Raw genomic sequence first — 27,041 nt, 5'->3', positions numbered from 1 at the left:
CAGCAGCACACATCTTAGAACAGGGCTGGGCAATCTTGGCCCTCCAGATGTTGTTGAACTACAATTCCCATCTTTCCCAGCCACAATAAATGGTGGCTGGGGATGCTGGGAGTTGTAGTTCAAGTGTGCCCATCCCTGTCTTAGAATGACAGCTCAACAGTGGTGTCTGTACTAGTTAAGATCATTGTTGCCAACCAGGCAGTCAAGCCATGACAGAGTACACACAAATCCCCCCCCACTCAGTGTGCCACATCCACCCCGTGCAATCACCACATTAAGGGAAAGTTTTAATTGCACAATTAGGATATCCCGCCCCCAGTGTGACTATACAGGGTGTGGGCGGCAAGAATAGATGCATACGCTTATCATGCATCGAGGGGCTACTTGGACACCAGCCATAAGACAAGAACGTGTAACTTTCAACAATAAAGCATGTGTTTCCCTGGGAGCGGTTCTCTTCATTCACATGCAAATGTAGGCAGATTTAATCATATGCAAACACATGCAGACTTAATCAAGAAGGAAGCAGAGGCCTGATTATAGAGGAGAACAACAAGAAATTCTAGGTCTGAGCCCTTGCATTGAAATTAAGTGGGAGGGTTCAACCATGAAACCTATTTTTGAAATTGCCCTGTACCCCCCTGCTGCCCCCTGCTGGGCAGAATGCAACCTGTTAGGATATGCATGAAGACTGACACCCCACCCCAAAAGATCCGCCCGCCACCACACACACCTTAGGCATGCCAGAAAGAAGAGTCAAAAACTGGATTGTTCTGCCAAACGGCTTTTATTGGGGAATTCATGGTGTCCACTCTGTGCTTGGCTGGGCCCTCCGGCATTCTGCCCTACACTAGAAGGGAGCCACTTCTTTGCCCACGGCCAGCAGAGGAGGGGGTTGCAGCGCTCCTCCACCTGGTGTTGGGATCGTGCCCTCTGGCCAACGGACGTCCAAGCTACGTTAAAAGTAAAAGACTAAAATGTCGCTAAAATAAGATTGCAGCCACTTCTCCGGCAGGGCCTGGCGTGGGGTTTTCCCCACCCTGTGATGTCACTGGAATGGTTCCCCCTGGGAGAGGTAGAAGAAGGGAGAAGGAGAAGTCAGAAAAGGTGAGCAGGAGTGGTCTTCACACACCCCTTCTGCCATGAGCCTTGGCACATCTCAAGAACTACTTTCATCCATCAGAAGCGCTGCTGTCCTCTGAAAACCAGGGCTTTTTAAAAGGTGTTCAACCAGACACAAAATGTACGCTTCCAAAAAAAAAAACCACCACCACATTGGACCGTTCTAAAAGAACATTTGTATCGCTCAGAAATCCAAGACGTGCGAAAGTTGTCTCATGTGAGTCGATGCAAAAAGTGACTGACCACAATGAGAAGTCAAGTGGGTAGTCCATAAGAACAGCCCTGTGGGATGAGGTACAAGCCCCATCTAGTCCCGTGTCAGGTTTCACACGTGGCCCACCAGATACCTCAGAGAAGCCCACAGGCAAGAGGTGAGGGCATGCCCTCTCTCCTGCAGTTGCTCCCCTGCAACTGGTACTTAGAGGCATCTTGCCTCTGCGGCTGGAGGTGGCCTTCAGGCTCCTCTAGAACTCAGACTGTGATCAAGCTGACCCATTTCTCCTCCACCTGCCAAAGATGCTTCCTGCAGACTCCACTGCAACTCCCCACAGAATCTTCATCGGTGAATATAACACTTTCCTGCAATAGTGCTGTCAAAGCCCCAGTCCTGAGGATTTTCTCTCACGCTATGTAGGCTTCAAAAAGTCATGGAGTGTGACTCTGGGCAAAAGAGTACGTGTGCACAGGAAAGGGAAAGGCCCAGTGGGGTGTGATAGCAGCACGTGCTACCTACCTGCACAAATTTCACTCACATACCATTGTGCAGTTCTGAATTTTTGTTTTAAAAGGCCCTGCCCAAACCCTTGACTCTGGGCCATCCAAAAGATAATTCTCCGGTAAATAAAACTGCAGCAAGAATGGCTAACCCTTCTACGCTGCAGTGGAAGGGGCCTGTCACGATCCCCTCTCCTACACAGCAACGAAGGAGGAGAGCTGGTCTTGTGGTAGCAAGCATGACTTGTCCCCATAGCTAAGCAGGGACTGCCCTGGTTGCATGTGAATGGGAGACTTGATGCGTGAGCACTGCAAGATCTTCCCCTCAAGGGATGGAGCCGCTCTGGGAAGAGCAGGTGGTTCCAAATCCCCTCCCTGGCAGCATCTCCAAGAGAGGGCTGAGAGAGACTCCTGCCTGCAGCCTTGGAGAAGCCGCTGTCAGTCTGTGTAGTCAATACTGAGCTAGATGGACCAATGCTCTGACTCAGTATATGGCAGCTTCCTATGTTCCTATGAAGGGAAAAGGTGCCCTCATGTCCACTGGCTGAGTTGGCTTTAAAGGGAGGCTTTAAAGGCTTTGAGGGAGGACTAGGCAGCAGTGATATAGGAAGATGCTGAAAGGCATCATCTCATACTGTGTGGGAGGAGGCAATGGTCAACCCCTCCTGTATTCTATCAAAGACAACCACAGGGCTCTGTGGTCGCCAGGAGTCGACACCGACTCGACAGCACAACTTTACCTTTAGGCCTCACTTAGAGCAATTGTGGGAAGGGTGAGCCTTTCCTAATTAGGGGAGAAGCCTGGGAACCTCAAAACAGAAGGATCAATCCAGAGGACTGGGTGGGCACTACACTCACATCCACCAGCAGGAGAAGAGGAAGCTTCTTCTTTAGTTTGTTCTATCCTAAGCATGCCCTGAGGAAGCAGCTGGCTGAGAAGCTGCTAGGGAAATGGGAGGCCAAGATCCCTGGTGAGTAATAAGATACGGACCAGTTCATAGGAACATAGGAAGCTGCCATATACTGAGTCAGACCACAGATCTATCTAGCTCAGTATCGTCTTCACAGACTGGCAGCGGCTTCTCCAAGGTTGCAGGCAGGAATCTCTCTCAGCTCAATCTTGGAGATGCTGCCAGGGAGGGAACTTGGCACCTAGATGCTCTTCCAAGAGTGGCTCCATCCCCTAAGGGGAATATCTCTCAGTGCTTGCACATCAGGTCTCCCATTCATATGCAACCAGGGTGGACCCTGCTTAGCTAAAGGGACAAGTCATGCTTGCTGCCACAAGGCCAGCTCTCCTCTCCAGTTCAGTTAGACACATGAGGAAAGCGGTTTTCCTTTATTGTATTGCTTGAATCTTTGTGGCCAGGTAAATGAAAATTCTCTCTGTTACAATCTACTTTATGAAAAGACAGTTGTTTTTATTGCATGCCTCTTTCTTTTAATCAAATAATAAATCCTTGTTGCTGAAGTGTGCTACTCCTCATTTTGGGTCTGCCTGAGTGACACGCCTTTGGAAGCCTAGGACTGCTTTGCCCCTCTTCCCCCCACCTAGGAATCTTATGTGGAGAGAGTAATTTGTCCCACATTAAAATAAAGTGGATGGTGGCAGCCTACTTTGAATCCCTTACAGTCAAGGATTCACCCTAGTGAACTCCCCCTTCCTCCTCTGGCTCTGATAGGAGCGATGACAAGAGATTAGACACATTCATGGAGAATAGGGGAGCATTTAGTCATGAGAAATGGAGCCTCCATGTTCAGAGGCAGTATATACCTCTGAATACCAGTTGCTGGAGGCCAATAGCAGAAGCGGGCTATTTTTGTTACACCCCTGCTTATGGGCTTTCTGGAAGCACCTTAAAGGCCTGTGTTGGAAACAGGATGCCAAACTAGATGGAACTCTGGTCCAATTCAGCGACACTCTCCCAATAGTGAATCATTGTTTAGATTTTTTTTAATTTGTATTTTAATTTTATTGTATTTTTAACATTTTCAAGACCGCTTTAGGAACCTTGCTGGCTGTAGAGCAGGGCATAATTTTCTCTCTCTTAAAATGAATAAATACTATTATGTTTCATTAGATGGGACTAGAGTTAGATTTGCTTCCATCTTTATCATCAACATGTTTATCCCACTCATCCTCTAAGGCAGGAGTTCCCAGTCTTGGTCTTCAGATGTTGGATTACAGCTCTCATCACCCCCTGCCACAATGGTCTTCAACGTGTCAGGGGATCATGGGAGCAGTAGTCCAACAACCCTGCGGGGCCCAAGTTTCAGAACTCCTGCTTTATAGCAGATTGCCACTTATGATTGAAGCGATTCCTGATTATTTTCCCCCTTAAGATTTTTCACAATATTAAATAATCAAAAATTCCAGGATTGCTTTCAATGATCATTTGGAGATGGGTGCTGATTCCTGGAGACCCCAGGAAACTCTATCCCCTTTAGTGGGGCAGAGCAATGGCTATCAAGGGCTACTAGTCTGAGGCCTATAGGCCACCTCTAGCCTCAGAGGCAAGGTGCCCCTAAATACCAGCTGCAGGGGAGTAACAGCAGGAGAGAGGGCATGCCCTCAGCTCTTGCCTGTGTGCTTCTCAGAAGCATCTGGTGGGCCACTGTGTGAAACAGGATGCGGGACTGGATGGCTTTGGGCCTGATCTAGCAGGGCTGTTCTTATGTTCTTAATGCAGTAGACAGTTCCTCTATTCCTGGACATCATCAGCATGGCGTTCCCACCACATCAAAGAGGCCTTCAGTAGCAGCTGTGCGGAAAACTGGGCCTTAGAAACCAGAGCCAGAAATGAGGAACTAGGCAGGATTGTCTAACCGTGGGGTACTGCACTTAGCCATTATGGCCTCCAGCCCCTATTCGTGTCCAGCCCAAACATATATTCCCGCAGTGTTCCATAAATCCAAACCTCTCTTTCCCATAAGAAAGACAAATTCGATCACCTACCACATTCTGTGTACAATGCAAAGTAAGTTTGTAAGGGCTGCAACCTTGATCTAATTAAAGACCTTCTTAAAATGAACTACGCACCACCTTTGATCATCAGACAAAACTCTGAGGTGTTAATTCTGCTTAAATCTAAGTGCTTAAATACACACAGATTTTTTAAAAATGTGTTTTTCTTCCAAACTAGTGTTTTAACCTCATGCAAACATATGCAGATCTCACTGATAAATTAAATCTCTTTTGACTAAGAAATTAAACTTCCTTGAACTGGGTGACAACCCCCAAGTTATTCAAATGGCATAATTTATCCCAGTCTCGTAATTTGGGCTTTCTGGTTACAGAATCTGGAACAATTTATTCCAGTCTCATAATTTGAGTTTTCTGGTTAAAGAATCTGGACTAATTTATTCCAGTCTCATAATCTGGGTTTTCGGGTTGCAGAATCTGGAACTGCATAGTGCAGATGTGTAGCTATGGGTTCTTGGCTCCCTTACCTGATGGGGGGCTATGTTGAGACCATGCTACTTCTCTGCCTTCCCTTGGCCCTCAGGGACTACCTCCGAAGCCGGGGCTGGAGGTGGTGGCGGTGGTGGTGGTGGCAGCAGCAGCAGAGATCCCACCGCTGGTTTCTCCTTGGCCTCGCTGGGGACTGCCTTCCCAGGGGCACTGGTTGACCCAAAGAGGCCCTGCGTAGCCATGTTGGAAGCAGAGGATGAGGAGGAAGTTGAGGCGGGAGCAGCCATGCCAAGGGCTGGCTTGGCCGGCAGGCCTCCAGAGAGGAAGGCCGTGTACTGGTTCCAGAAAGAGAGGGGGCCCACCCCCACGAGCTGGGCTGGTATGTCGCGTCCCAGGAAGTCCTGCAGCTTCACCTGGCTCCCCGACAGCACCGGCACGGAACCTTCGAGGGGCAGGCGCCGTCCGCGTTGTGTCGGGCTGTTGCTTCTGCTCCATACGTGGCCGCCCAGATTAACCTTTTGCAACGACAAGAAAGTAGCCGTTCTCTTAACACTAAGGGCAAAAGCCCCAAAAGGTCACATTGCAATTGACATTTGATTCCTGTGGACAATCTTAAGGCTGCTTTGTCTGACATCACTTTCCGCCCGCAAGCCTGGGAAATGTAGTTTTTCAAGGGTCCTCTGGGATGCTCAAACTGCTGGGAAAACTACCATTCCCGGCAATTCTTAGAGGAAGAAGAGATTATGCTTCCATTGACAGCGTTCCTATACAGTTAAAACCTAAACCTGAGGCATTGTCTGTGGAAAAGAACAGACATACTTTAATCCTCAAGACAGAACATATCTCCAGGAGAAACATGATGCTGTCCTAGTTATAGGAGCTTTCGTCAAGGAACTCTGGCAACTGTAATTTCAGGAGAGTGCTAGGAATCTACCATTAGGAGTTCTCTAGGGATGTGTGGACTGGTCAGGCTTCACAGAGGCCATTTACGCATGCGCAGTGGCCAAAATGGCCGCCGCCACTTACTACAGAGGCCCAAACAAAGGATCAGTTTCCCGGGCCGCGGCAGTGATTTCAGAGGCTGGCGGGGGTAGGGGAACCCTCGCGGACACACACACCCCACGGCATACAGGAAGCCCCCCAAAGGGGCTACAGATACCTTTGCATTCATTAAATTTAACAAAAAAAAAATCCGTGAACTGTCTGGACCCGGACCGAACCGGTGTGTGTGTGTGTAGGGGGCGTTCGATGGGGGCCGGACCGGACTTGGCCGGTCTGGTTCGAGTCCGGTCTGGACTCGAACTGAACCAGGACAGCCGGTTCCATGCACACCCCTAGAGTTCTCAGTTCTCTTACGAGCTGCAATTCCCAAGTGCCCCTGAAGGGGAAGTCATGACAGTTGAATGTATGTGTGTAGTGGCTCTGTTGCCACCAAGGAAGCACCAGCATTTGGACAAGCAACCACCTCTGGACAGGAGGGCGAGGTGATAAGCGGAAACTACCCTCAGAAGGGAGACAAACCACTGTGTTTTTCTGGCCTGGGAACTGTCTACAAAGGGGTGAGACGGACTCCTGCAGACTCTTTATGGCCTAGCACAGGGGTGGGCAAACTCGCCCTCCAGCTGTTGTTGCACTACAACTCCCATAAGCCCCAGCCACAATTTATTACGGCTGGGGATTATGGGGGTTCTAGTATGACAGGAGTCTGCCCACCCCTGGCCGAGCAGCTAGAGCGTAAGATAGGGACAGGGTGCCACAGGCCTCCGTGTGACAATGCAGGTGTGGCTTAAGGTACTGCCGTGCCTAGTTGTCAAGTGCTACCTTGCTGCATGTTCGTGGCGGGGGCCAGCTCCTTTTCAACACTGACCTTGGCAAGCGTTGGAAGTGGCACATGAAACGGAGAGATTACCAGCAGCCTCCTCTTCTTTCCTCATGCTCCTTGCAAGCTTTACAAGGAGCTAGGGATGTGCAAACCGGTTCGACGTCGAACGTGTTCGATGTCAAACCAGTTTGATCTGACAGTTTGGGGTCGAACTGAACCACCCCCTGTTCGGTCCGACCCTGGACCGAACCTCCAACCCCCCGGTCCGTTTGAGGGGTTCACAAGTATTTTTTAAAATAGTTTTAATTAATTATTTTTTTAAAAAAAAACTTAACCCCTCTGGGGGTATTCTCCAAGGCGGTGGGTGGTGGTGGTGTCTGTGGAGGTTCCCACGCCCCCCACTGGCTTCCCTTCTGTTCAAAATTGGCCTGTTTGGCCATTCTTTGGTTCATTCGGTCCTTTCCCCCTGGTGTAGTGGCCATTTTGGATGCCACCGTACCTGTGCAACAGGCCGAACTGGACAAGCCAGTTCCATGCACACCCCTATAAGGAGCGGGAGGAGAGGCACTCCTTGCAAGGGTCGAATTGGTCCTAAAGAGCTGCTCTGATGGCAGTGCCATGGGGCTCCTATAACCTGCTGCCTGAGGTGACTGCCTCATCTTGCATCATGAAAGGGTCATCCCGGAGGGTGGAGGCTGGACAGAGAGCAAAAATGTCAATGTGGCCTAGCAACCCCTGCCACAGGACCAACACAGAGCTACCTTCTCTATGCGGCTAGTTACACCTCCAGAGCAGGACACAGCGGCAGGCATTTTGTGTCAACGGGCACACATCTATCCTATAAACTTCCAAACACTGTCCCTTTCATTTCCTGGGCCAGCTGCTAGAGCAGGACGTCTTAACCTTGAGTTCCCAGGTGTTGCTGGACTACAACACCCATCATCCCCCACCATGGCCTCTGTGGCCGGGGATGATGGGAGTTGTAGTCCAGCAACATCTGGGGACCCAAGGTTAAGAAACCCTGCCCTAGAGGGTGACAGAGCACCAACAGGAAGTCTGCTTCTGGGGTCAATAAAAAGATGGCAGGAAGCAGAAAGCCCAGTTCAGGTGCAGCACCATTGTTTGGCTTATGGCCGCAAATAAAATGATTGATTGATTGGTACAAAACCAAATGGAGTGTGCCAGTAAGTCCCACCTTTAAACCACCACCTTCTTCTCCGCAGATACTGTGTTTTGACTGCAGAGACAAATTTTATACTTGGGGACAGATTTTCTGATGACAAATGCTGTATCCATGGGGAATGGAGGAAAGCATGGTTCAAGATCACATCAATGTGGGGTGCAGTCCTTGCTGGTGTACTTCCATTGGCATTACACCCAAGTAGGGCATCCATCATTTTACGACTTCTGAACGCGCGAGAGGGTGATTTCTTATAAAGACTGTATGAAAATAGGCTATAGCCCAGGGGTTCTCAAACTAGGTCCCCCAGATGTTGTTGGACTTCAACTCTCATAATCCCAAATCGCCATGGCCGGGCCACCGTGGCTGGGGATTATGGGAGTTGAAGCCCAACATCTGGAGAACCAGGTTTGAGAACCCCTGGCCTATCGGGATCACACTCCACAATGAGACACTGAAACAAGGGCACGGGTCTCTCGTACCTGGTGGTGGGCGGTCAGTGCGTGTTTGCGCAGAGCGGCTCTGTCGGGGAAGGCCTGTTTGCAGATCCCACAGACCAGCACTGGCCCCTCTTTGGCTTGGCTGCCCTCTTGCTTCTCAGAGGGGCCTTCCCCTCCTATGCCCTTCTCCTTCTCCGGTTCCTCCCCCGCTTCCTGTGGCGTTCCTCCTCCTTGTTCCATTTCCTCCTTTTCTTCCCTTTCCTGTGTGGGGCACCGAGGGCTTCCAGCCCCCGACGGCGAGGCAGCCCTGGTGCCTCCCTCTTCCTCCTCCGCCTGTCTCACTTCCTCTCCTTCCTTGGCAGGGCCCGGAGCTTCCTGTTCAGGGCTGGAGGGCCCCTCGGCCTTCTCCCCACCGCTCTCCAGCGAGTCCTCATCAGTGGGCTCTTCTTCGTCTTCTTCCGATAGCTCCTCTTCCTGAGGAGGGGGCTGCGGCAGCTTCTGTCCTTCCCCCAGGGTGACTCCCTCGGAGGCGGGGGGCTCTGGGAGGAGCGCCCCGTTCGGGATCTGCCCTCCCAGGTGCATGCGGACATGCTGCTGGAGGCTGACGGCGTTGGTGAACTTCTTCTGGCAGATGGGGCAAGAGTTTTGAGCGCGGGCGGCCGAGCTGGTCTTGTGCCCCACAAAATGGGCCCGCAGATTCCCCCGGGTGGAAAAGGCCCGCCCGCACACCTTGCACTTGAACGGCCTCTCCCCTCCGTGCTGCCCGTAGTGAAGCTGCAGAGCGCGGGGGCAACTCAGGACCCGCAAGCAGATCACGCACTGGTTGGGCCCGGAAGACGTCGGCGGGGACGACGACAATGAGGAGCTGGCCACGGCTTGGGTGCTGGCGACAGGGCCAGGGCACGAGGAGGACGACGGAGATCCTCGGCGGTCGATCTTCTCCACCAGCTGCTGCAGCTTGGAGGTCTCAGAGGGCGACGCCTCCAGCACGTAGGGGAAAGGCCCCACAGCCGTGCCCGCCTTAAAATGGTTGGCCAACAAGGCCCAACTGGGCAGTGACCCCACCAGCTTCCCCAGCTGAAGCCGGGTGCCTTCTGCCTCCCTTTCTGGCGGGGTGTTCTCATCCCCCTTCCCCTTCGCTTCGACGGCCTTCATCAGAACCAACTTGTTGAAACTAGGCAAGGCTTGGGCTGCTGCTGATGGGGAGGCCCCGGAGAGCAGCGTCAGGCTCTCGGTCGCGCTCAGGGCCTTGCGTTCCGCAGGAGGAGCAGAGGCCGTCTCCTCTCCGGGCTCCGCCTTCTCGGGCGGCACCGACATGCCATAGGGCAACCCCGAAGTGGTGAGGACGTAATCAAGGTGCTCGGGGACCGGGTGGGGGTTCATCTGGACGTGCGGGTACTTCTCCCGGTGGCGGTGGAAGTGCACCTTGAGGTTGCCGCGGGTCGTGAAGCGGTTGCCACAGATGTTGCACTTATAGGGACGCTCACCAGTGTGGGAACGCAGGTGGATCTGGAGGGCACTATCGCTCCCAAAGACTTTGCCACAGAAGCGGCATTTGTGACGCCCGCCCGGCTTCTCCTCCAAGCTGCTTTCGCCTCCGCCTCCGCCTCCGTTCTTCTGCCGCAGCAGCCCCGGAGAGGTGGCCTGCTCCAGACCCCGGGCAGCCCCCAGGCACTGAGCAGCCAGGAGGCCTGTGGCTGTGGGGAAAGCTGGAGCCAAGATCTGCTCCGCTTTGGGGACCCGAGCGCCGCTGGGGAAAGGATGGTAGAGGTGGAAGAACGCAGGCTTGGGCCCCTCAGGGGAGCTGGAGGCTTGGGTCCTTCCCGGCTCTGTTTTGATGGAAAAGACGGGCAACGGGGGCTTGGGCGGCAGAGAAGCGCCCACAGCCGGCTCGGCAGAGGGTGCTGGGGAGCCCACCTGCCCCAGAGACCCCAGGAGCAGCACCTGGCGGCAGATCTGCTCCGTCATCTGCATCTGGTGCAGCTGGCGCTGCTGCAGGACGCGGAGCTCTTCCAGGATGAGAGGAATGTTGAGGTGTCCGGCCGGGACAGCGGTGGGGGGCGGCAGCGGAGGGAGAGGCGGGGGTGGCGGCGGATGCGGGGCGGCGGCGGTCGGCGGCGGCCCCGGCTCGACATCCATGCTCGGAGGACTTTCGGGATGGACCTCCACGGAGGAAGAGGAGGAGGACGTGCTGGAGTGGTCTTGGCCGGCAGTGGTGGCAGCAGCGGCGGTGGCGGGAGTGGCGGAAGAGCAGGTGGGCTGCTCTGGGGAGCAGGAATCCACGTGAGTGGACAACTCAGAGGGATCCTTGAAGCTGGCACGGCAAGAGGGGCAGGATAACAGGACGGACTCATCACCAGTATCTCCTGGAGGGGCAAAAGGGGAGAGGGAAATGGATGTGGTTAGTGCAGAGCTATAAAATGGCGGGGGACATTTCTGGCAGATCGGAAGGCACCCCCCCTTGCACACCCTCCTCCCCTTCCTCCTCCTCTTATTCTTTCTTTTTTTAAAAAAAATGAAGGAAGGAGGACTTCTTGCTGCCTCGGTGGTGCTCCAGTAATCTGTTGTCTGAGGCAATTGTCTCACCTAGCCTCATGGAAGGACCGCCCTTGGTTGGAATGTTTGTTTTCATCTATAGCCCCATGAACTTTTGCTGCCTGAGACAACCCAAAGATGACTGGAAGTTGGGGTTGCTGGATCTCAGTGTTTGACCCAAGGTTTGATCCTCTTAGAATTTTTCTCAGTGTTTCCAGATAGGAACATAGGAAGTTGCCATATACTGAGTCAGACCATAGGTCCATCTAGCTCAGTATTGTCTACACAGACTGGCAGCGGCTTCTCCAAGGTTGCAGGCAGGAATCTCTCTCAGCCCTATCTTGGAGATGCTGCCAGGGAGGGAACCTGAGACTTTCAGCATGCAAGTGCTCTTCACAGAGTGGCCCCATCCCCTGAGGGGAATACCTTACAGTGCTCAAACATGTAGTCTCCCAAACAAATGCAAACCAGGGTGGACTCTGCTTAGCAAAGGAGACAATTCATGCTTGGTACCACAAGACCAGATGTAGGAGTCTTTATTCAGCAGGAAAGATCCATGACATCTATTGCATCTGCACATAGTTCAAAAGCCAGGTAGCAAAGCAAACTTTGAAATGAGCAAAAATATGTTATTTTAGGACATGAACCAGCTGGGGTGGGGGCTACCACCTGTGGGGATGAATGATTTTTGGCAACGTCGACACCCCTAGAGATGCAAAACAGGTGATAGCACTTCAAGACTTTCCGCTTTCAGGGTGTTTATCATGCTTTTATTGTCCCGGCCGTCACGCATGGAGCGGCTAAACGTGCAATGGTGTTCTAAAAGCTTTAAAAACTTCTAAAAACACAAACGACTATAATAGTTCATTGATGTTGTCAGAAGAACAGAAATGAAAGTTGGCAGGAATGTCTTCCAAAGATTATTCCATGCAGATGATACAATTTGTTACCCTACCCTAACCCTTTCCTCTGTGCAAAGATGGCTGCAATTTTACCCCAGTTGTTTGGCGTTAGGGATAAAGTGAAAACATAGAGAAAGCTGTCGGTGCAATAACGCTATTTTCCATTTCTAGGGGCAAAAGACACTGCCAAATAGCACTCTAAGCATTCATTTGCCCCCCTGAGATGGGGCGTGATAGCCGTGGGTGTCTGTAGGTCATTTTCCGGGGGGGGGGGGCAAAGTCAGCAATCCAATACCCTGCCCCCCTTTTCCTGGAAGTATGCCCCACTGAATTCAATGGGAACTGGCTCAATCCAGGTGTGGGGGAGGAACTGCTCCTTCTTGCCCCCACCCCTCCGGACACCCCTGCTGATAGCCAAAATATGTGGGCCTGCCTCATGGCCTCTTTGTGTGAGAGCCTAAGAAGAACCCTGCGGGATAGAGCCAGGATCGATCCTGTGAGTAGCAGGATCACACATCCTGCTACTCCCAGCAGCTGACCCGATGCCTCTGGGAAGTCCACGTGGGTCACGAAGCCAGTCGCTGCTTCCCACTGTCCAAGAGCCCCACCACCAGTATCCTGAACATGGAGGTTCCCAGTGCACGGTTCTATCCAGCATGACACAGACATCTGAGCTTTTGCCAGGAGCGGAGAGCTGGTCTGGTGGTAGCAAGCATGACTTGTCCCCTTAGCTAAGCAGGGTCCGCCCTGATTGCATTTGAATGGGAGACTTGATGTGTGAGCACTGTGAGATATTCCCCTTGGGGGATGGGGCCACTCTGGGAAGAGCAGAAGGTTCCAAGTTCCCTCCCTGGCAGCATCTCCAAGATAGGACTGAGAGAGAGTCCTGCCTGCAAGCTTGGAGAAGCCGCTGCCAGTCTGGGAAGACAATACTGAGCGAGATGGACCAATGGTCTGACTCAGTACATGGCAGCTTCCTATGTCCACATGAAATGGTTGCCTTGTCTCCAGACAGACATGGAAAAGCCTCCAGTCTAAAACCCCAGAAATAGGGGTTTTAGTGTAGACAATGCAGCGCTAGACCGGCCAAGGGCCTGACTCAACAGAGGAAGGCAGCTTCCGATGTCCATCCCACCTCCAAGAAGCCCAGTTGCAAAATCCTCACCCAGCAGCCCAGCTTTGCACGCATATGCCCCTTCACACGGCCTCCTTCTAAAAGGAGCGCACCCACATCCATCCGGTCCCTGGGGGTGAGCTGCGCCCGCGCGGCGGGTGCCAACTTCGAAGCGACCCCCGTCTCTTCCCTCCCCAACCCCGATCTCTCTTTCACAGCCTGAAGCCCTCCGCATCTCCGGGCTGGCTTTCCAGAGTCACCTGGGGAGCCCGGGGGCCACCCGTAACCCTAGAAGCTGGCGAGAGCGGGGGGGGGGCCCTTCGGATGGGTCGGAGAGGGAGAGACAATGGAGGGAGACGGCAGGCGGCGGCGGGGTCACACAAGCAGCCTGCCGCGGGGCGAAGGGAGCGAGGGACCGATCGGGTTACTCGAGGGGCGGAAGCGGGGTCGCCCGGGCAGCCCGGGGGCCTGGATGGAGAGGGGGGCGGCCCGCAGGAGGGCGAGCGGGCGGCTGGAGGAGGCCCTTGGGCTGCCCGGCCGGCCCCGCCATCAGGAGGCCCCGAAGCCGCCCCCACCCCGGCACGAGGGCCAAGGCGAGGACCCCACCTGCGGGCTCGGCCATCATCACGTCGCCGGCAGCGGCTCCCTCCTCCTCCTCCTCCTCGTCGTCCTCTTCCACCGCCTCCTGCTGCTGCTGCTCCCCGCGCCCTCTCGGGCTGCTCATGATCTCGGCCGCCCGCCCGGCCTCCGCCGCTCTCCGAGGATGGAGGAGGACGCGGCGGCAAGACGAGAGGGATCGGCTGCAGGGAGCGGCTCCCACCCGGCTGCAGCAGCAGGGACCTCTGGTGTCTGGAGGGCAGCTGCCGCCGCCGCCGCCCCCACCACCACCAGGAGCACCACCGCCGCGACGGCCGGCTTGCGCTGCGCCCCCGTGCGCCTTGGCCGCGGAGAGCACCTGGGACAGGCGCCCTGCGATGATCCTGCGCAGAACAAGGCGCTGAGCTCTGTGCGGGGCGCATGGCGAGTCACCATCAGCGCGCTTGGGACTGCCCTGGGAGGCGGCCATCCGATGCACACTCCCGGGACCAAGCCCCATTGAGTTCAGCGGGACTTATGGGTGGTGGTGGTGGTGGGAGTCGGGTCCCAGCTCTGCAGGCAGCGGCGGCACGGGTGGGGGGCTGAGGGGGGCACACACAAGGCGCGAAGTCGAGTCAGCGCACGTATGGGTGGGGAGATATGTCCCCCACACATTAGATTTCTGAAACAGAAATGGGGTGGTGGTGGGTGGGGAAGCCACTTTCGGGGGCGGAGGGCACCTGCCCCCTGGCCGACCCTCTGGAGCTGGCCTTGTCTCCAGCAATTGCCAGGAGCCTCCAGGCACCAGCATCAACCTACAGGTGGCTATTGGAAGCCATCCTGGAGATGCAATGCCTTGAGAGGGTGGAAGGTACTGGGAAACACACACAGCTCCAAAAATGTCTCCAGGCGGCGGAATAGCCTTTGCTGGCAGCCAATCTAAAAGTGGAGGGGGTACCCAGAAATGTAAGCAGGGGGCAGATAGCTCCCGGCCTGGAGCACTTATGCTTGGTTGTAATAATAATAATAATAATTAGGGAGGCAGAGAAAAATTGGGAGGGCCAAGCCCACTCTAGACTCACCCCCCAGGTTATGGACCTGACTGTTTTATAGCTGCTTCCTGCATAGACACAAAGTAATCTTATGTAGAACTAAGGGTTTATTCAGAAACAACTCCATTTTCTCCTCTCCCCCCCCCACTCTACAGGATGCCCTCTGGGACAAACTTCTAAACAAAACATAAAAGATTACTAGGTATAATACAACACATCCTTCCCCGTTTTGACAAAAAGAATTGAATTGATTTAAAAATCAGTGACAAAGTCTTGTATGGAGTCTCCTGTCCTAGGAACATAGGAAGCTGCCATGTACTGAGTCAGACCATTGGTCTATCTAGCTCACTATTGTCTTCACAGACTCTCCTGATTCTTGGGTTCTCTGGCACCGGAGCTGTTAGTGATGCTTTTTCTGGTACAGAGGATTGTCCATCACTTTCATCACCCTCATCTGTGAGGTCAAACTGGCAGGCAAGATCAAATTCTTCTCCAGTTCCGCTCTTGAGATCAGACTCTCCTCTTTTCTCAAAGTATGCATGCTGGAAAGTCTCATACTGTTCCATTTCTTTCCATCATCCAATATGATAGAATCTCCTTGGATTTCCATTATAGGTTTTGCTCCAGAATATTTGGTACATCCTTTTCTCAGTCACTTTATAAGGCAGCCATAGTCAAATAAAGTCCCCCATCTGAAATGTTCACTCATCCACACTACGTTTCTGATCTACATACAGTTTGTATTTTTGTTGCATCTCCCTTGGTAAAGTGTGCCGTCGAGTCGGTGTCAACTCCTGGTGATCACAGAGCCCTGTGGTTTTCTTTGGTAGAATACAGGAGGGGTTGACCATTGCCTCCTCCTGCGCAGTATGAGATGATGCCTTTCAGCATTTCCCCCTGTATCACTGCTGCCCGATATAGGTACCGGGGGGATTTGAACCAACAACCTCATGCTTGCTAGGCAAGCCATTTCCCGCAGCTACCACAAATCTCTGTATCCTCAGGATGAGATAACATGGAAAGCCCTATCAGCTGTTGCCATTGGGTAAGTTTGGTGGTAGCTTTGCATCCTCGCAGTAATTCAAAATGTGAATTTCCCTTTAGCAGAATGAGGAGTAATTTGATAAGCAAATAGTTTCATGGATTGCCTCTTTCCAGGGTTGTTGTTGCATAGAAAAAGAAAAGAAAGATTGTGCTGTTGAGTCAGTGTAGACTCCTAATGACCACAGAGCCATGTGGTTTTCTTGGTAGAATACAGGAGAGATTTACCATTGCCTTCTCCCGCACAGTATGAGATGATGCCTTTCAGCACCTTCCTATATTGCTGCTGCCCAATATAGGAGTTTCCCATATTGGAGTTTTCCATATTCTGGGAAACACACCAGCGAGGATTCAAACCAACAGCCCCCTGCTCTCTAGGCAGGTTGCTTCCCCACTGCACCATTAGGTGGCCTCTGTTATGTAGTAGCTAGTTGTAAACTTTCTTTCACTAATCTGTTCATTCTTTCCACTAAGCCATTTCCTCAAGGGTGGTACAAGGAAAGATTCTTGTGTTTTATCCCATGGTTATGCAAATATTGCTCCATTTCAAATGAGGTAAGCTATGTCCCATTGTCAGTCATGAGTTGTTTAGGAAGACCCTCTCATGCAAAAATTGAAGCCATGAACTGGATCACCTTGTTTGTAGTAATGTCATCAGCAAATGAAACTTCTGGCCACTTGGAATTATCCACCAACTGATCCACCATCACTATAACAAATCTTTTTTTTGTGGGTTGGTTTTCAAAAGGCCCCATTATATCCAGAACAAGTTTTCCCCAGAGACAACTGGGATACTCTACTGGAGTCAAGGGATAATGGTAGAAGTCTTCTGCGATTTGACAGACACAGAACAAGCCATACAGTGCCTGATTACATTTTCAGCGTGTTTTTCCATACCTGGCCACCAAAAACTGCCTCTGATTTGCCTTTTAGTCAAGCTCATGCCCAGGCAATCTTCATGGGCAATTTTGATCACTTTTGCTTGTAAGGAGGTTGGCACCACCAAACGATCAGCCCCAGCTCATTCAGAAGAGATGGCCCACTTGCTATGTGCATGTATGGTTGAAGATGTTCAGCTACCTTGTTTTTGCATGGCCTTCCATTAGTTATATAAAGTCTAAATTCCATAATCACTTGATCACCACTGTGGGCTGCTTTCCATTCAGAAGACGTGATCACTCCATGAGTGGATACAGCTATTTGTGCAATTATACCCTTTCATCTTCATCTTCTGGGATCTCCAGTCTTGGCCTGGAAGTGGAAGTCAAGATAAACAATCTGCAGTTGTATTCCGAAGACCTGGAAGATACTCCACCTGAAAATCAAAATCCATAAGTCTGGTGATCCATTTGGCTATTCTTGGGGTTGCTTGACATGGTCCCCGAGTAGTAAAAAGCAGAGGGGGGGGGGAAGGTTTATGGTCTGACTGTAGAGTGAATCTTCTGCCCCACAAGTTAATCCTGAAGTGCTTCATCGCCCAGAAACATTTTGGAGCTTCTTTTTCAATGACACAATACATCTTCTCCGATGCAGTAAGCACTCTAGAAGCAAAAGGCAACTGTAACTACCCTGTCCCCTTTTTGCTGGATCAAGACAGCACCCAAACCATATTCAGAAGCATCAGTGGTTACAATAGTGTGCCTGTTGGTGTCAAAAGTAGTGAGAGCAGGGCTTTCAGCAATGGCCAATTTGATAGTCTGAAAACTAGCCTTGCAGGATGCATCCCACTTAAATGCTGCATTCTTTTTTAAAAGAAGACGCAATGGAGCAACTTTGGAGGCAAGTTGTCTAACAAATCTAATACTTACAGAATCCTAAAAATGAGCAAAGTGCATCCTTGTTGTGTGGCTCTTGTGGTGCTTCCCCGAATAGCTTTCATCAAGTCTGTTTTGGGATGTACGCCACTCTGAGATATTGTGTGTCCCAAGTACGTCACCGAGTGTGTGCAAAACTGACATTTCTCTGCTGAGATAGTAAGTCCATGTAGGAATTTTCTTAAGACTTCTGTCAGTTTAGCATCATGCTCCTCAATGTTTTTGCCATACAGGAAAATGTCATCCTGAAAGTAAGCAATGCCATCCGTAGCCCCCAAAATTGCATGCATCATTCGTTGAAACATCGAAGCTGCAGAGGCTAATCCAAAGGGCAGCCTTTTGTATGGAAAAAGACCCTCTGGGGTAATGAAGGCTGTGTATTTGTGAGAACTCTTGAGCAGAGGAATTTGATGATAGGCCGAAGACAAGTCCAAAGTTGTAAACACGGAGCCTCTTTCCGAGTAAGCAGCATTTCATTGACAGTGGGTAATGGATGGTCTTGTGGTAGCAAGCATGACTTGTCCCCTTAAGCTAAGCAGGGTCCACCCTGGTTGCATATGAAAGGGAGACTAGAAGTGTTTGCACTGTAAGATATTCCCCTTATGGGATGGAGCCGTTCTGGGAAGAGCATCTACATTCCAAGTTCCTTCTCTGGCATCTCCAAGACAGGGCTGAGAGAGATTCCTGCCTGCAACCTTGGAGAAGCCACTGCCAGTCTGTGTAGACAATACTGAGCTAGATGGACCTATGGTCTGACTCAGTATATGGCAGCTTCCTATGTTCCTATGACTATTCACTACCATGTTGGAATTCATTTCTCTTAAATCTATGCACATTCAAAGTGTACCATTTGATTAACTCAGCCTTCATAAGAATTCCCTAAAGTTTGTTCAGATTATACCTCTTACTACTTTGGTTTAGCCTTGACTGTATGATGCAGAATGCTAAAGTCACAGGATACCTTGGCTACACAAAACCACCACAATAATCAAAACTCTGTCCTGTACTTCTTTTGAAACTACAACAACAATACCATAATCACCAAGTTTTTAACAAACCTATCACCATCACCAACCACAATGTAACATACTTATGGAGGTCATTCACTCAGACAAAAACTGTGTTCTATCCCGGTTTCAGAACTGTGTGCATTTCCAATTTTCAGTTGTGTGGAAGCAAGGTAAGGGGAAAACCTGGGTAGAAGTGGCTGTGTGGAAGCAAGGTAGAAGGAAAAGCTAGCGTTTTCCTCCTACATCACTTCCACACAATCACTTCTACCCAGGCAGGGGTGTAAATATAATAGGGCAAGGGGAGATAGTTGTCTGGGGGCCCACTGCCTTGGGGTCCCACCAGAGGCAAGTCACATGACTGACTCTCCCAGCCACGCACCCGCCCGGGCTTCCTTCAGTTGTATTCATCCTCCGAAACTGATGTGAGTGTTAAGACCTGGAGCTACCAGAACAGCATGTCTTTCTCTAGTACCATTAAGTGACTTGCATCGTCCACAATTTACAAAACCTTTAAAAAAATAATTTAGGATGATGTTCTATTGTGGCACATCGGATAGGCGCACTCCAACCTCGCTACGCCCCTGTACCCAGGTTATCCTCCTACATGGCTTCCACAGAATCACTTCTACCCAGGTTTCCCCCTCCACACAACTGGAAATTGGGGACGCACACAGCTCCCAGACCCAGGTAGAACACAGTGTTTATTGTGTGAATGACCTCAGAGTCACTTGATTGGTTGACTCCTTTTAAGGAATCACAGAATCAGCCCTTCTGTGATAGCACATAGCAACTTTTGAGAACAAGCCCAGAAGAACCTTTTATACCTTTGGGTAACAACTCAAAAGGTTCCTTGGCCTATGATGCCAAAGGAGAGAACAGGCCACAGCTGCTGCTTGCAGAAGAGGATGACAATTTAGCCCCAGAACTGAGATTAGTCACCATGTATTTCAAAGGGTTCTCAAAGGTTGTGGGACTACAAATCTCATCATCCACAGCCACAATGACCAAAGGGAACTGTAGTCCAACAACAGCTGGGAACCCTGGAAGCTATCACAACACATTCTGCCAGCAAATTCCACAAATTAATTCCAGTTTGTCCATAGACACAAGGTGGGAGCTGTGGGAAAGGATTGGGTGTGCGAGGCCCACTGTGGAGGAAAGCTCTGTTACCCAGCAGCTGTATCCAATTGTTTAATGGGGTAGGAGGAAAAGCCCTTCTATCCAGGGGTAGCTTTGCACACAATCACTTCCCCACCTCCTACCTTGCTTTTTATGAGCACACAATCACAAAACAGGAGCTCACACAACTCCCAAACTGGGGAGGAGAGCTGGGCTTGTGGCAGCAAGCATGAATTGTTTCCTTTGCTAAGCAGAGTCTGCCCTGGTCACATTTGAATGGGAGACTTGATACGTGAGCACTGTAAGATATTCCCCTTAGGGGATGGGGCCGCTCTGGGAAGAGCATCTGGTTCCAAGATCCCTCCCACTGAAATCTCCAAGATTGGGCTGGGAGAGAATCCTGCCTGTAGCCTTGGAGAAGCCGCTGCCAATCTCTGCAGACAATACTGAGCTAAATGGACCAGAGGTCTGACTCAGTAGGCAGCTTCCTATGTTCCTAATGATTGTGTGAACAAGCCTTACATCTGATTTAGAATATGAAATTCGTATGGATTTTAGAGAAAAGGCAGCCAGGAGTTCAGCTTCTAACTGTGGGTGTTCCCCACAATTTTTTGCATTTGGGTGGTGGGGTGGAGTGTGGGGTAGCCAAGGGCGGGAGCCAGCTTCCCACCTTGCTGGCTTCTTTGTCAGGAATGAGGATAGAACCTCTGCTTCAAAAGATGAAAGATGTGGTCCCTCATCTTTTAAACTCATCACATAAAGCAGATTCACCTCACCCTCGGAAACTTAACTAATGCAGTGATTAGACGAGGACCAATGGGGCCTGATTTCCTATCCTTCACTCAGCTATGATGAAACTCACTGGCAGTGTTCCCTCTAATGGAAATTCCCAGATGTTCTTGACTACAACTCCCAGCATCCCCTGCTGCAATGGCCTTTGGCTGGGGATTCTGGGAGTTGTAGTCAACAACACCTGGGAATTCCTGTTAGCGGGAACACTGCTCACTGGGTGATCTTCAACCAGTCACCAGCCTTCCGTCTAACGGGTTGGAGGAGATGAACTTAGGTATGCCAGAGAGTCTCAAGCTGAGGTCCCTAGATGTTGTTGGACTAAATCCCAATCACCCCCAGCCTCAGTGGATAATGTGGTGTGGATAATGGGAGTTGCAGCCCAACAAATTCTGAGGGTCCAAGGTTGAGAACCCCTGATGTATACTATACTATAGCCCTATATCCAGACATTGCATTATACATATATACAGGTATCTGTGAAGGGAGTGAAGGATGGGCAAGTCTATGAGGAACACAGGTCCATATTGTGTGCGGACAAAGGATCATCAGTGTAGTCCCTGGGCATCAAAGAGAATGTCTTCTTCATTATGAGCCATGCTACCCATTGAGATCACCCAGAGGGGTCCATCCAGGGGTGGAGCCACCACTGGGCGAATGGGTTCAAAGAACCCGGGCCACCACCAATCAGGGGCCACGAGTGTGGCCCCAGACATGCCCTCTGCGTCTGGCATCAGACACGGGGGCGTTATCTCGGTCCAAAACTTGGCCAGTGCAGCCAGAGTAACTTTCCTTGCCTTAAAGGCAGGGAGAGCCACTCCCGATCTCGCTGCCAATGCAGCGAGGCCAATCGATCTCCCTCTCAAATGGGGCCGTGCGGCCCTGTTTAGGAGAGAGATCGGCTCTTAAGACGCATTTATCCACCCAAGCTCCTTAACTAGAGTTGTGGTGTTAAATGGTTTTAATTTCTGTTTTATGTTTGTTGTCAACTGCCCAGAGATGTGAGTTTGGGGCAGTGTACAAATATGCTAAAGAAAGAAAGAAAGGTACATTTTTTTTTGTGCAAATGGCTGAGCATGCATTCATCTTAAAAATGAGCTTGGGTACAGGCCCCCTCAAATGCAGAGTACAGATAAGACGCATACTGCTAGGTGTGCGTAGGACATGATGTGTGAATAACTGGACCTGTGCACAGATCTGTCTGTGTGCATGCTGGCTAACATACTGCACAACAGAGATGCCAGTTTGGGGCGGTATAGAAATATGTTAAATAAACAAAACAAAACAAAACAAAATAAACTTTAAGCGCATGGCAGAATGTGAGGTTTTCACAGCTGCACCAGAGTGCGGTTGTGCCAAACGCAAGAATTGTGTGAACAGAGTGTGCAATTGATAATAATAATGTCAATTGTGCAATTGCCTCCATGAAATTCTTGCATTCAGCGCAACACAACCGTTGCACAACTGCATGCATTTTACATTCCCCCGCATGCATAATGTGATGCAACATGTCAGCCGCTGAACACAGGAACATAGGAAGCTGCCTTATACTGCCTTATACTGAATCAGACCATTGGTCCACTTAGCTCAGTATTGCCTACCCAGATTGGCAGCAGCTTTTCGAAGGCTGCAGGCCAGAGCCTCTCTCAGCCCTATCTCGGAGATGCCAGGGAGGGAACTTGGAACCTTCGGCATGCAAGCAGGCAGGTGGTCTTCCCAGAGCAGCCCCATCCTCTAAGGGGAATATATCTTACAGTGCTTACACATCTCTCCCATTCAAATGCAAACCAGGGATGACCCTGCTTTGCAAAGGGGACAATTCATGCTTGCTACCACAAGACCAGCTCCTTAAACCAGATTGTGCATCAAACATAATGTGTTAATAAGGCTTACATTTGAACGTACATAATATCAGAGAAAACTGGCCCGAACACTTCCCAAAGTGACGAGAAACTCATTTATATTGTAGCTTGTTTCAGCCAAAATGCATTCTCCAAAATAATATGTCAAATCAGCTCCTTTTCTTTTCCTCTCCTTGTTCCTCTCTTCATCTCAAAAATCTCAGAGGAAGCTGGACGCCAGTCAATCCAGCGCAATTGTCACCAGCAAATGCCCAGAAAGAAAAATGGCAAAGGGGATGGGGTGGGGTGGGGTGGTGGTGGGGGGAAGAGAGATCTAACTTAACACAAGAGAGACTATCTAGGACTCGGCGAGTTACTTAGCAACAGCACAAAGACCGGAGAGGGCAAGAGAGAAAAGAGGCAGTGTGTGGCAAAAATCTGTGCGTGAGGAAGTGTGACAGAATGCATATGCGTGCGGCTGCCTTCGTGGCTCTTGGGAACGGTGCATAAGCTGGCGCATAAGCATGTGAGAAAATGGTGAATGCAAATTCGCTGGAGTGTGTTACCAAATGTGTGTAACAGGATGTCAGGGAGTGGGAGACCGAGGCCTGATCTTCCCACGCAGCAGACTGAGATGGCGGAAGAAGAATTTCACTCTGCATCGTTAGCTAAAACCTTCCCCCCCGCCAATATTATTATTATTTTTATTATTATTACATTTATATCCTGCTCTTCCACCAAGGAGCCCAGAGCAGTTTACCACATACTTGAGTTTCTCTTTCACAACAACCCTGTGAAGTAGGCTAGGCTGAGAGAGAAGTGACTGGCCCAGAGTCACCCAGCAAGTCTCATGGCTGAGTGGGGATTTGAACTCGGGTCTCCCTGGTCCTAGTCCAGCACTCTAGCCACTACACCACGCTGGCTAGCTGTCTGTGTTTTAAAAAATAAATAAATGTACATGTTTTGGCTGAGCATGTATTTATTTCCGAAAGTGCGCTTGGGTACAGGCCCTCGCAAATGCAGGGTACAAATAGGGGAGCATTCTAAGCAGAAGACTGTGCCCCCTCAAATGCAGGGTACAATCACGGGGAGCATTCAAAAATGGTTTCCCTCACTTGGTGTCTCCGACGTCTCAATTTTTGACCAATTCGTTCGGTTGCCCGCATAAACTTTGCCTGAGTTGCATGGTGGGCCTGCGAATAAAGGTGTGTGACAGAATGTCCGAGAGTGGGTCTTGTGGTAGCAAGCATGACCTGTCCCCTTAGCTAAGCAGGGTCCGCCCAGGTTACATATGAATGGGAGACTTGATGTGTGAGCACCCTTAGGGGGTGGAGCCACTCTGGGGAGAGCAGATGCTTCCACGTTCCCTCCCTGGCAGCATCTCCAAGATAGGGCTGAGAGAGATTCCTGCCTGCAACTTGGGAGAAGCCACTGCAAGTCTGTGCAGACAGTACTGAGCGAGATGGACCAATGGTCTGACTCAGTATATGGCAGCTTCCTATGTTCCTGTGTTCCTAATGGATATGTGAGATTCTGCTGCAGATTTGTAGGAATTGTAGGACTGCGGGAGAATGAGGGGCAGGATCTGTGGTTGGCATGTGAGTGTGTGCAACCTAAAAAGAGCCCTGCTGGATCAGACCAAAGGCAGGTTATGGGTAGCAGGATGCCTATGTGTTCCCACCGTCTGTATACTATTTACAAATCAGATATACAGCTCTATCCTATATCTATCTATCTATCTATCTATCTATCTATCTATCTATCTATCTATCTATCTATCTATCTATCTATCGTCTGATGTCTATAGGCTACCTCCAGCCTCAGAGGCAAGATGCCTCCGAATACCAGTTGCAGGGGAGCAACAGCACAGAGTGGGCATGGCCTCGCTTCTTGCCTGTGGGCTTCTCAGGGGCATCTGGTGGGCCACTGTGTAAAACAGGATGCTGGACTAGAGAGGCCTTTGGCCTGATCCAGCAGGGCTATTCTAATGTCTGCTTTGAAAAAACCCCACACTTTGTTAATTGAAGTTTAAAGTAAAGGTAAAGTTGTGCTGTCGAGTCGGTGTCGACTCCTGGTGACCACAGAGCCCAGTGGTTGTCTTTGGTAGAATACAGGAGGGGTTGACCTTTGCCTCCTCCCGCACAGTATGAGATGATGCCTTTCAGCACCTTCCTATAGCACTGCTGCGCCCGATAGAGGTGTTTCTCATAGTCTGGGAAACATACCAGCGGGGATTTGAACCGGCAACCTCTTGCTCCCTAGGCAAATAATTTCCCCGTGCACTTACTCCCACATAAATGCACACAAGGTTGCAGCTTTTGTGTACAAGGGAAACTAGAATGAGTGTGTGGTGTTGGTCAGAGCTTTTAAGGCTGCTGCCCTAAACACACTTGCTTGGGAGAAAGCTTCATTGGATGCAAAGGAATGTATTTCCAAGTAAACATGCCTGGGGCTGGGACTGAAGTGAGGCAGCAAAATATTGTTAGCTAGGGGGTCCGAATGAATGTTCCGCCTGGCTCAGATTTGATAGAAATTTGTTTTTGTTGTTTCGTTTCACTTTATCCTCTGTAATGCAGCTTGGCTCACTTTTCTGAGTCACCTGAAATTGTTATGCTCTGCAAGCCACTTTCTGCAGGGTACTTGCATGGGTTGATCTGTGGGAGCGGCTGCTGAAGTGTGAGCGGCTGCTGATGGTCCTTCCTGCCTCCTAAAACGGGATTCAGAGCTGGGGTAGTGTAGCAGCTAAGAACGTCACCTGGAAAGGCCTTCAGCCACCATTAGGAGATATTTGGCAAAGCCCTGTTGTCTCAGTCTCAGCTCTGCCCTTATACTGACCGGCCGACCTCATAGGGCTGTTGGGAAGATTCCTAATGTGCTATTTAAAGGCCACATATGATTGAACCAGTTGGCCTTGGGCAGCTTTTCCAACTCAATGGACATCCTCAGTAGCCCTGTTAGGGCTTTTCATACACACACACACACACACACACACACACACACACACACACACACACTTCCTCAAGGACATTTCTGTAAAAAGTGCTCAGGGAGAGATTTGGCTAGGATGCCTACTGGTCTCTGTAATCCCCTAGAGTGTGTGTGTGTGTGTGTGTGAGAGAGAGAGAGAGAGAGAGAGAGATGATCAAATCAAGAAGGAAAGGATCTGAGAAAAAGAGTGGAGAGAGATGGTTAAATCAAGAAGGAAGGAAGGGATCTGAGAGAGAGAGAAAGGAGGGTGGAGTGGGGAGAGAGAGAGAGATAGAGATGGTTAAATCAAGAAGGAAGAAAACTGAGGAAGGAAGGAAGGATAATGGACGTGTAAGAAAGAGACAGGCAGATCAAAGGAATTTGTGCCCAAAGAGACCAGAATTTGTGTTCCTAGAAAGGTGTGTGTATTGTCAGCGTGCAACACAGCCAGACTCTGTGAATGCAGGCAGATCTGCTGGGATCTACAACTCCTCAGGTCCACTTTCCGAGTTCCTCAAAACTTCTTTCTAGTTTGTGGAGGGTGGCGGGGTAGGGGGGTGGGAGAAAAAGGAAAGTCCCAGCCCCACTGCTCCTGCCTCCCTGCTCACCCCCCTCGGCCCGCAAACTCTTGACATGAACCCACCCCCCCCCCGCTTTTCCAGGCACACTTTCCCACACTGCTGTGTGCCATCCCTCAGCGCATCATGGCACCTGCCAGAAGCCTCCGGGACCCCCCTCCCCAGCTCCTCCCTCCCTCCCCTCGGGGTACCCACCGTTCTCAGAGGCCGTGGACCCTTCGCAGTCCGAGATGAGCTGCTGGGGGTTGCGCTGCTTTCGCCGAGACATCCCTGCAGGGGGGCTGGGGAGGGGACCCCAAGTCTCTCTCTTTGGTGGGGAGCCAGTGGGCACCTGATCCCTCTCTCTCCGGACTGGGATCCCTCCTTCACCCCCCCGCCCACCCCCCTCCTCTTTCACACTCACACACTCAGGGGACACGCCCCCCTCTTTTGTGCCCCTCATTGTTAAAGCAAAACTCTTAATCTTTCTGTACACTCTTTTCCTTTTGTACTGGCAGGGGCGGGGGGGGGGGGAGGCAGCCTTAACTCCTTCCTTCCCTGGAGCCAGCCAGCTTCTTGGTGTTCAAAGGGGGAGAGAAATCTATGGGGATTCCTTCTTCTTCCTACATTGAAATGCAGCCACCTCTGGGGTGGAAGGAGGCTGGCTTTAAGAGCCTGGCAATTCTGAAAGCCGCCTTCCAGATTCGCCATTCCTTTCCCTAATCCCAACAGTCTCCCTTTCAGCTGTGGTTAATTTTAGGGATTGCTTTTCTTTCTCCCCCCCACCCTTTCGCAGGTAGCAAACAAGGTGTAAGAAAGGTAGGATTTAGAAAGTTGGTCCTCTGTACTCTTGCCTGACTTGAAAAGACATAACTCCCCCCCCTTTTAACTATCTATATCTATATCTATATCTATATCTATATCTATATCTATATCTATATCTATATCTATATCTATATCTATATCTATATCTATCTATATAAAGAAATTCTGGAGGATCTACGTTCTGAGATGGTACAAATATTTCTTTCCTG

At 50.8% G+C, this 27,041-nt stretch overlaps 1 protein-coding gene across 1 annotated transcript; it reads right to left on the bottom strand.

The window, feature by feature from the left end:
• Positions 1-768: 768 nt before the first annotated feature.
• Positions 769-26,470, bottom strand: SALL2 (spalt like transcription factor 2). The gene is made up of 4 exons (XM_053265174.1): positions 26,224-26,470; positions 8,733-11,056; positions 5,287-5,763; positions 769-1,066 (listed from the first exon to the last, which is right to left on the bottom strand). The coding sequence occupies exons 1-3, from the start codon at positions 26,468-26,470 to the stop codon at positions 5,314-5,316; spliced, it is 3,021 nt and encodes a 1,006-aa protein (XP_053121149.1). The 3' UTR covers positions 769-1,066; positions 5,287-5,313.
• Positions 26,471-27,041: the final 571 nt, after the last annotated feature.

This window comes from Hemicordylus capensis, chromosome 6, assembly GCF_027244095.1.
Source record: "Hemicordylus capensis ecotype Gifberg chromosome 6, rHemCap1.1.pri, whole genome shotgun sequence".
NCBI classification, from domain to species: Eukaryota; Metazoa; Chordata; class Lepidosauria; order Squamata; family Cordylidae; genus Hemicordylus; species Hemicordylus capensis.
The sequence above is the reverse complement of the archived record's forward strand: the minus strand, read 5'-3'. Positions and strand labels throughout refer to the sequence as shown.

Coding starts and splice junctions, on each gene's coding strand:
- SALL2 (XM_053265174.1), bottom strand. CDS start 26,470: ATGAGGGGCACAAAAGAGGGGGGCGTGTCCCCTGAGTGTGTGAGTGTG. Junction 11,057..26,223: donor GTCCACGGCCTCTGAGAACG/GTGGGTACCCCG, acceptor TTGCCCCTCCAG/GAGATACTGGTGATGAGTCC. Junction 5,764..8,732: donor CACTGACCGCCCACCACCAG/GTACGAGAGACC, acceptor TCGTTGCAAAAG/GTTAATCTGGGCGGCCACGT.